Source organism: Populus euphratica, unplaced genomic scaffold (assembly GCF_000495115.2).
Source record: "Populus euphratica unplaced genomic scaffold, PopEup_1.0 scaffold87.1, whole genome shotgun sequence".
Taxonomy (NCBI): Eukaryota; Viridiplantae; Streptophyta; class Magnoliopsida; order Malpighiales; family Salicaceae; genus Populus; species Populus euphratica.
Genome location: NW_011499900.1, coordinates 796,025 through 805,530, shown reverse-complemented (window position 1 = coordinate 805,530; position 9,506 = coordinate 796,025). Strand labels below are relative to the sequence as shown.

The following is a 9,506-nucleotide window of genomic DNA, read 5'->3' as shown; positions in this document are numbered from 1 at the left end:
TCCTGCTGTAACAATAGCCCACCATTTCGTTTGAAGAATTTCTTTTTGAGTTCAATCTTTTGCCATTTCTTTACAAGTTTATACAACCACCAAATGCCCATCAGCGATAACAATGCCAAGACAACTGCGCCTATAACTGCATTATTTACAACAACGAAGAAAAAGTTAATTTGTTGACATGTGCAATCATCAGCATATATATGTGTATGTGTGTGTGTGACTGCTGAGTAGCAACAAGCTGGATTTAGTAGCTAGTATTTAAAATTTTATACATTTAATTTCTTGGCTTACACTAAATTTTTTACATTTAATCTTTTGGCTAACTTCAAAAATATGAGCTTCTTCTCTGTTTTACCATCGATCTTAGTAAGGAAAACAACAAGAACAACGACAGCAAGAAAGCAGAGAAGAAGAGAAGAAATCATAGACTTACCTATCAAGGCTATATAAAGTTTATTGATCTCGCAATTGAAATACCCCCGTGTATTTACACATTTAAGTAGCCCTCGGCACGAATGCTTTGATTCTTTACATTCATCCACATCTAATAAAATAATAAGAGCAAAAATCCAAAACGAATAAGATGATTATCCAATGTTAGGACAGAAATCACTAGCAAAATAACATGCCAAGGTTTAAGACACCATTCCCATGGCAAAATCATCATTTTCTCGACAAACAAAATGCTGTCATCACTCATATTTTTGGAGGAAAATAGTATTTACCTATGCATCCAAGGTAAGGGATGCCCTCATAGCCCCAACCACACACACATTCGGATCGAAAAGACTCATTGTAATATCCTCTGCAATGCACGGGATCATCAGTATTCACATTCATTGTCCAACTAAGCTCTGCTGGAACATAATCTCTATATTGCAACGAGAATGGATCGCTGACATTCAATTCGAACCATGTCTGGTTCACCAGGAAGGCCAGCTTGCATCCTTCTCTATCTTGATTATCATCTGTAGCTTCTAATTTTGGATTGAAAACCTGAAGGAATGATGGGGGTGAAGCCTGGCAGAAATTTTTACTCTTTACGTCACTGCACGTAGACACACAACCGATGAGACTTGGCGTGATTCCGGTCATTAAAGCTTGAGTATTACAACCTACTGCGATGAATACATTATCGTTTCCGGAGAAGACAAAAGGAGTTCCAGTGAAATTCAGAGGTACACCATCTTCCCCGCCAGTACAATTCGAGGATATTATTGGACTTTTGACAGTAACAGTGGCTCTTTCAGCTGAAATATTCAGCACCTCCATGTTGATTCCACTTATAAAAGCTCTAGCAGGGTTGACAGTTGCATTGCATTCTATGGCGAACCATTCGTTCATGTAGCAATCTTTTCCTATTCCGAAGGGGTATGGAATGCTGATGTCTCCACAACGATCTGGACAACCGGACCTTGCGATCGGTGCTGCTGCTGCTGCTGCTATTTGAATCATTAGCATCATCAACATCAATTGAAACACCAATTTCCAAACCATTTCCCTCGCTTTTTTTTTCTTTTCTTTTTGGAAGTTTTGATTCCAAATCGCTCCTAAATAAGTTCATATATACCTGTGAAGCAAGAATAGAGATGTTTCTCTGTACCTTCTTGGTGATTCACGGGGTCAAACCAGCTCGTATAATTAAAAAAATAAACACCGGTGGAATGTTGATTTTCAGTAGCATATAGTTGAAAAGTCGTCCAGTTCCTTGGTCTCCAGAGATCGGTTCAAATTTAATTTTTCAAGTAATGAATATAGCATTCGTGTTCCGTATGCTGTTACCTAGTCAATTGTACAGCTACTAGTCAATTTTCATATGGTTTTGATTATTATTTTTATTTTGTTTACAAATGAGAGACTCGAGCTTGAAATTTTTAGGGGAAAAAAGACACTTCCATCAGCTGAGTTACAGTAAAACTCTTTCAAGTTTCTTTTGTTGACCGTTGTTTTTTTTTTTTTTCCTTGTTTGGCTGCTGCAAAGGATAAGAGAAGAAAGATTGCAATTGTTTTCGAAGTCGAAACAAGATAAATTCCAGAATCATAGAAATTTAAAACTTCAAGAAGATGGTTATCTTTTGGAAATCGAATTCCTACACGTTGAAGGATTTTTCTTGTTAATTGAAATTAAGACCATCTAGACAATATCATCCAATTAAAAGACTTTCTAGCAGCTTTGAGATCCACCAATATTCCAAATAAAACACTTGTCATTAGAAAATAGAGGGTGCAAGGACAGTAATCAACCACTTGAAAAGTCTAGCACTTGTATTATACTGTATGTCTAGGAGGCCAAGCTATCGTTGCTGGAAAAATAATTAGGGTTCCAGGAATGGTTGCTTCTCTGTTGGCCTATGGAGCGTCCTTGGGCTTAACACAAGGGGACGCAGTCTACTGTGTCAACTATGGGCCCTATGCTTCCTAGGAGGTTTCAGGGTACCAGTACCCCTATTCACCGATTTTGGTAACGAGAAAACAAGAAGAAGAAGATGAAATCAGAGGCTTGCCTATCATGGCTATAGAGAGTGTACTGATCTCGCTATCTATTCGAACCGCCCAATTCTTGACCTGGGCTAGGCTGAGTTATGAGCCAGATGGGATATGATGACTATGGTATTAACCATGAGCCCAAAGCTTTCAAGGAGGTTTACAGGGTGCCCGTACCCCTTACCAGAACAACGACAACAATAAAGAAGAAGAAGAAGTCAGAGACTTACCTCTAATGGCTATATAAAGTTTATTGATCTCGTAATTGAAATACCCCCGCGCATCGAAGTTCAAGGTGAAGGTCGCCCTCATAGCTCCCAAGGCACGAACATTCGGATCGAAAAGATTGATTGTAGCATGCATGCGCTGCAATACAATAGTGCCCTCTGTGTTTTCATCAATTAATTCAGCAAAATTGCTCTTATTGTCTACATTTGAGCCATATGAATACTTTTGATTGTTTGAATTGATCCTTGTTATGGTACAGGTTGTTAAATCATTTCAAAGAGATCAGTCAAAAACCTAACTCAAACAACTAATGAGCCTCCAATCCAAGAATGAGGGGTGGGATTTGCCTTTTCAGCTTTTAAGCCTAAAAGCCTACTCAAACCCCGTAAAAAAATACCGGTTATAAGGACCCGAAAGTTAATTTCTTTTCCCTCGTATTATTTGCAGCCTTCATTTCAACAATTTCCTAATCTGAACATTTAAAAAAAAAAAAAACCATCATTAACAGTAACAGCCATGTACACTACTGTCATTAACTTAATTGCATCCACAAGTGGCCTTTAGAGAAGCATGCATTCCTGTCCATTGACAAAGTAAAAGTTTCATATCCTAAACTACTTTTAACTCTTTATGCCACGATGTGTGTAGGGGACAAGGATCAGGCTTCCCTTCAGAAACCGCCTTCTCAGAGAGAGAATAGAACCAGCCATTCCTCCATTTAAACTGCAAGAACTTTCAAGTGAGAAGCATATTGCAATTTTATTTTATTCTTGCAGTAGATGCGCTACAAAATAAGGTAAACTTTATCCTCCCTTAACCCTCTTCTATTAGGTCCAGGTAGGCTCAAGTCTCTTAACAAACATATATTTATCAAACTAGTTCAAATCCACCAACTCAATCAAAATTGATAAAGTTGTGCTAAATGCTTATAAGCTAAGGTTAACAAAACCTTGTACCTCCTTAACAGCTGTTGGGAAGTGGGCAACAGCACATGCGTAAGCACATAATCTTTCCTCGATAGCTTCTTCAAATACTATTCCTTTTTCTGCAGCTGCTGCAGATGCAAGTTCTGTAATAAGGCTAGACACCTGGAAACACAAATATCAGTATCAATCAGATCTATTCATTTTAGAGATTTTATTGTGCACGAACAAATTGAAGAACTTAACATCATAATCTTGTGAAGTAAAGGTCTGCAAAAGGAGAGGAGGCTTAGCGAAGGGCTGAAAGGAAAGAGCTCTTTGCCAAGTTGTAGGAGCATGACTTGCTTAGATATGTACACCACATAGAAAACAGAAAATCATGTGCAAGGAATACCTAGTTTCACAATTACATCATCCAATTGATTTATATCTTAAAGTCCACAAAGCATAAAGAAGTAGCACTCATAGAGAATGGGATTTACTAAATAGCATCAAGTAGACAGCGGATTAGCTGCAATCAAATGAAAGCATTAAAGAAATAAATAATGAATGAAACAAATTAAATCATCCAAGTATAAACTATAAACACTAGTGAAAGATACGCAGTAACTCAAACTCTGATGCTTTAAATAGACTCCATTGTCAAAGATAGCTTTACCTCATTGCGGAATTCTTTCTCCACGACACCAACAGTTGCCCCTGGATGACGAGCTCCAACAAGCATGAATGCTGAGATCCAGATCAGCTTCTCTAACATTTGCTTCTGAAAAGCTTCCTTGTCAAGAACCTGGTTGCATGAATAAAAATGTAAATATGCCACACTAATATCAGAATGTGAATTCCACAATTCTGAATGTAAAGGGGAAAGGGGGAACGTTAGATTAAGTTTGAACACTGAAAAAAAAAAAAACCCGAATTTGAAACCCAAAGCAGAGGTGTGCAACACATATAATAACTTAAATTGTAGCATGAACACCATCAGATTAAAGCTTTTTCCTTTTACCCAGAAAGCCCACCCCATCAAAGTGCCAACCTTGCCTTTCATGTAAGATATCTTTGATTACAGGGTTAAACCTGAAGATCTTACCTTTGTGTGTCAACCTCCAATCCCTGTGTTTTTTAGATTTTAATGAATTCCCTTATAATGGTTTCAATCAGATGAAGATTAAGAAAACTTTCTTTACCTTACAGGACAGCCCTCCAGCATGCAATCTAGCAGCTACTGCAGATGCCCATTTTCCATATGCTGCAGTCAGTCCTTCAGGATTGGTATCAGTCTTTCCATCAGTAGGAGGTTCTCCAAGCTTTGATCATTCACTGCCATTTATCAGAAGCCATAAAATGCATAGCAAAGATTACAAAATCCAAAGTTTCAAATCAAATAAATTCCATAATAGCATAATCCAACGACATTGATGAAGAAAACACTGAATTTTGTCACTCAACAGTTTTTTCTTTTTTTTAGATCAAAATTTAAGCAATTCAAAAGGCATAAGACATATTAAACTTCCAATTCAATCAAACAAAACAATCCTATACACAATTCGATTCAATGAGAGCATACAATATTATAATTCAATCAACAAAACTAAAAGCAAAAACAATACATATTAAACTTCCAACTCAATCAAACAAAACAATCATAAATACCATTCGGTTCAATTAGAGCATATAATATTATAATTCAATCAACGAAACTAAAAGCAAAAACAATTTGCACTGTGACCATTTTTATAAAAGCAAAACAGTAACATATAATCAGGTATTGATACCGCTCCATCTAGGCTTGGGTGTAGATTCGAGAACAGCATCAAGATCATCATTTCTTGTACAAACCAAAATGGGACCCTCAAAATCAAGCGGCACCGGTTCTCCTCTGGTCACAAGCAAATCCTGACCACTACCCACTACCCATTTCTTGTAGCCTTCCCACCCTTCCAACACCAACAATCACGGCTGGGGTCACCTTGGCAGTATTTGGGGCTGTGGCCATAGCTAAAGTTTGAGTCTTTTGAGTCCTGCTAATGATTTCGGTGCTAAAAAAATTGAACTTTGAATTGGGTTTAATGAGAGAAGAGTTATAGAGAGTAGTGCTAGTAATGAGTTGGGGGGGTGGGGTGGGGGTGTGGGGGTGTGGCATTTGTTTTGGTGATAACGGTGGGTTTATTAGCAGTGCAAGAGAGGGATGGGGATTGTGTTGGGGCCATGGTGACTGCAAGGCACAAAGTGACACCATGGAGGCGATCACCACTCAATTTCTAGTTATTTATCCAAAAAGAAACACGTGTGGGTCTTCTGATTTTATTTTGTTTTTCTGTTCTTTTTTTTTTTCTTACAGGTCAACCTCAGTTTTTATTGATATACATTTTTTTTATGATCCATTTTAAAAATATGTATATTTTAATTCATCTGTGGACAAGTTTTCCTTATCTAAATTGATGCATTTATAAGGTATTTTTTGGGCATAATTCTCTTGGAATAAAAAAGTTTGACGTGAGAGAGAACCTCAAAGGTGCGATTTATTTTACATGTAAGGTCTTGAATCTATATTTAATGGCATAGTTATAAATCTTAAGCTAGGGTTAACTTGGGGTAGGGATGGTTTCTTATCGAAAAAATATCAACCTGAATTCATTTAATATTTTTATATTATTTAAAAAAATATATAAATAAAATATTTAACAAGTTTTTAATTGGTTTTATTTGAGTCAATCTTGATTTTTTATTGGATTAGATTATATTAAATTTTTATCATATTTTTTTAACCCGAATCAGTTCATATTTTATATCTAGGTTATGTATGATGGTGTGATTTCTAAAAAAAGTTAATCTTTATAGCTGATTTGTGGTGAATTTATTGGAATTTTTTTGTTGAATTTAAGTTCAAGAGGGTGTTATGTGTGTATTGATTTGAAAATGTATTTAATTTTAATATTTTAACTCAGGCAGTTTTTGAATTACTCATACTTCAGCTCTGGTGTCTTTATCCTCGTCTTTTCGTGGCAGTATAGAACACTAATCTTGCTTTCTCTCAACTGACAGCAGCTTTGAGGGGAAAAAATGGTGATATTCAATGAGGCAGGCAATCTGCAATACCTATCTCATCTTGAACTCACTGTTTGGATTTGACTATCGATCATTGCACCTGTTGTTCGATTAGTTTGGCAATTTTTGCTGAGATTGTGAGATTATAAAACTGTTGTTTTTATTGATTATGCTGCTATCTGTTTATTCATACATCAGCCTTGTGCTTCGATTCCCTTATCTGGCTACTCTTTTTTTGTCAAGAACACGAATCTTGCTTCTGATTACTGTATCTGTCATGGATTGCACGAGGCTGGCACTTTGCTCCTTTGTCCTTTGTTCAACCTCATTGAATGAATTTGACCTCTTATTGCTCTCTCGTTGTCTTCTGTGGGCTGTATGGTTCAAGGGCATCGCGGAAGACCACCATTTGAGACGGCATTATGTCAGCTCAAAATTATTGAGAAAGATCCCAATTCACCACCACTTTAACTCCTCTCATGTGCATGGTAAATCACTTTCCCTGTCTCTATTCTACTGCATAGCATGGAATTTCCTGGTGGGATGGATTTCTTTTGCTTAAAGAATTAATATATATTTACTTTTGAGTTCAAATCCAATCATAATCAATAACAATATAGTTTAATTAAAAAATTATTTAATATATATTTTTTTAAAATGATAAAATGGTAATATATTTAATATATAAAAATATAGTTTAATATATTGAATTTACTTATATTTTATAATTTAATTCACTAAACTTGTGATGCAAATTATAAATTTTTCTAGATTGAATAATTATATTTTTTTAATTATTTTTTTTATTTTGATGTGATCTATTAAAATACCCCAGATGACATCTAATCTAATGAATATGGCCACACAACCAAGAATCTTTGTATTCCATAGTTTCCCCATAAATGGAGCAGAAATGTTGCAAAAAATTTGTATTGCACGTTTCCTAACATGAGATTTGCAAATTAAGCTCCTTTTCATAGCGAAGTTCTTGTTGGATTCTACTTTTTTTTTTTTTATTTACGTGGGGTGTTCGGACCAACTTGCGCGCATCACGATTAATCCCCACGAACCATTGATTTATCAAAAAAAAAAAACTACTCTAAATTAAGAGCTTCATCCATCTAGATTTTTAGTTGAATCAAGTACAACATTGAATTGTAGTATTGGGTATTTAGTAATAATTATTTTTAAAAATATTTTTTATCTAAAAATATATTAAAATAATATTTATTTTTATTTTTTATTTTTTAATTTTAATATCAGCACATTAAAATAATTAAAAAACAAAAAAAATAATTAAAACAACATTTTTTTTAAAAGCACTGACTTGGGCCGCAAATACAAATGATCACTTAGTTGGTGTACTTGATTTGATTACGGAATCTTTAAATCTTATATATAAAAGAGAGGAGAAAATTATAGATAATTCTTATCCAAGAGAATAATGTTTGCAATGGCGTCATATTTTACCATGTTATCATAGCATTAGGAATGGCCAAATCATCGATCATTGTCAAAGCAAATGAAAAGTCAATGATTTGCAGGTAAAAAGGAGAAGAAAGGTTTGCACACTATTAAAGCACGAAGTAATCAAGCATTTTTCATTCAATCATCTTGAAAGTTGAAGCCAACAAAGCAGTGACACACACACAAGACAAAGATCAGTAGCCATCAAGCTACAGCAGCAAATGAAATCCTACGGAGGATTTTGAGGAACCCTTTGCTTTTTTATTATTTTACAGCAAACACCATCATACATACATGGACTGCATGACCACCTGTTTTATTATAGCACACAATAACTGCTTTGTTGGAGCCATGCCCAAGTTTTCTCATTTGCAAGAGCATGGATCACAGGTGCAGCTTGATCCACACTTGCAGCCATTCTCAGCACCAAAGTTCATCTCAGACCTCTCATAGAACCTGCAGCAGCAGCAGCAGCATCAGTAGCAAATCAGTTAAATTCCTTGTTATCAGGAGCTAGTTACAGTATTTCAACTGTGCGACACTTACATGTGAACTGGTGCAAAACCTGCAATGATTGTCTCAGTTGTGGTGCTTTCTGAGATACCTAAGTCAGGGTACATGCCACATCTGCCAAGGAAATCACGAAAACAGAAAGGTAGATGTCAGACTATAGTCTCCAGAAGAGAAAGGAAATAAATAAAATAAGAAATCAAGCAACTAATATGCTCCATGACTGGATGTTTCTAGGCAAAAGGTTTTAAAGAAAAGAAATAGCAATTACTTGCAGCCACTGCCGCACTTGCAGTCAGATCCACAGCTACAACCTGATCCAGACATCTTCTATAGGATAAAGGGCTAATTGGAAAATGAATTTGCTGAAGCTAAATCAACTCGGGATGATTGAATATCAGGTCTGGCATGCTATTTATAGTGTAGTTCATGAAAAAGAGGGTTGATATCCACCATACGTGTGGTTAGATCCTTGGGTGATAGCGTCTGCAATATTAGGGTTAAACAAGAGTGGACAATGGACTTGTCATTGAAATTATAAAGTAACATTCATAATTAAACAAAGTAATTAGAATCGGCACAAAACAAGACAGGATTAAAAAAAGAATAATGTAGATAAACACTAAGATGCATCTTGTACGTTAACTAATGAAAGAAGAAATTGACATTTTTTTTGTTCTTGAACCAATGTCATATATCGCCTTAGATAGCTTGTGTAAAATGATTCTTGTGGATCACCAGACCTTGATTTGTTTTTTAAGAAAAAGGGGGGTTCTCGTTCATAAAGCCATATAAAGATTAATTATGTAAATATAAAATGAAAAATAAATAGGTCCTCGTTCATATATA

The 9,506-nt window shown here is 35.5% G+C and overlaps 3 protein-coding genes across 3 annotated transcripts in view; all 3 read right to left on the bottom strand.

The window, feature by feature from the left end:
- The window catches only part of LOC105132678 (wall-associated receptor kinase-like 22), a 4,899-nt gene extending 1,142 nt beyond the window's left edge, over nt 1–3,757 (bottom strand). The window contains exons 1-4 of the mRNA XM_011036297.1: nt 3,669–3,757; nt 726–3,183; nt 434–544; nt 3–136 (exon numbers count right to left, since the gene is read on the bottom strand). Coding sequence (XP_011034599.1) covers nt 3–136; nt 434–544; nt 726–1,497 — 1,017 coding nt within the window. The 5' untranslated portion in view covers nt 1,498–3,183; nt 3,669–3,757. The remainder of the gene's footprint in view (nt 1–2; nt 137–433; nt 545–725; nt 3,184–3,668) is intronic.
- On the bottom strand, nt 3,446–5,628 carry LOC105132747 (uncharacterized). Its single transcript, XM_011036419.1, has 4 exons — nt 5,547–5,628; nt 4,820–4,947; nt 4,294–4,422; nt 3,446–3,800 (listed from the first exon to the last, which is right to left on the bottom strand). Exons 1-4 carry the CDS (start codon nt 5,626–5,628, stop codon nt 3,639–3,641), a joined length of 501 nt encoding a protein of 166 aa, XP_011034721.1. The 3' UTR covers nt 3,446–3,638.
- Nucleotides 5,629–8,254: 2,626 nt separating this feature from the next.
- Nucleotides 8,255–9,067, bottom strand: LOC105132675 (metallothionein-like protein type 2). The gene is made up of 3 exons (XM_011036294.1): nt 8,929–9,067; nt 8,694–8,774; nt 8,255–8,603 (listed from the first exon to the last, which is right to left on the bottom strand). Exons 1-3 carry the CDS (start codon nt 8,982–8,984, stop codon nt 8,513–8,515), a joined length of 228 nt encoding a protein of 75 aa, XP_011034596.1. The 5' UTR covers nt 8,985–9,067; the 3' UTR covers nt 8,255–8,512.
- Between the last annotated feature and the right edge of the window lie 439 nt (nt 9,068–9,506).

Excerpts from the sequence above, each read along its gene's own strand:
- LOC105132747 (XM_011036419.1), bottom strand. The coding sequence starts at position 5,628 with ATGGCCACAGCCCCAAATACTGCCAAGGTGACCCCAGCCGTGATTGTT. Across the intron at positions 4,423-4,819 it reads CTGGAGGGCTGTCCTGTAAG|GTTCTTGACAAGGAAGCTTT; the intron begins GTAAAGAAAGTT and ends TCATGCAACCAG. Across the intron at positions 3,801-4,293 it reads AGAAAGAATTCCGCAATGAG|GTGTCTAGCCTTATTACAGA; the intron begins GTAAAGCTATCT and ends TTGTGTTTCCAG.
- LOC105132675 (XM_011036294.1), bottom strand. The coding sequence starts at position 8,984 with ATGTCTGGATCAGGTTGTAGCTGTGGATCTGACTGCAAGTGCGGCAGT. Across the intron at positions 8,775-8,928 it reads AAGTGCGGCAGTGGCTGCAA|ATGTGGCATGTACCCTGACT; the intron begins GTAATTGCTATT and ends TTTCCTTGGCAG. Across the intron at positions 8,604-8,693 it reads GGTTTTGCACCAGTTCACAT|GTTCTATGAGAGGTCTGAGA; the intron begins GTAAGTGTCGCA and ends CTGCTGCTGCAG.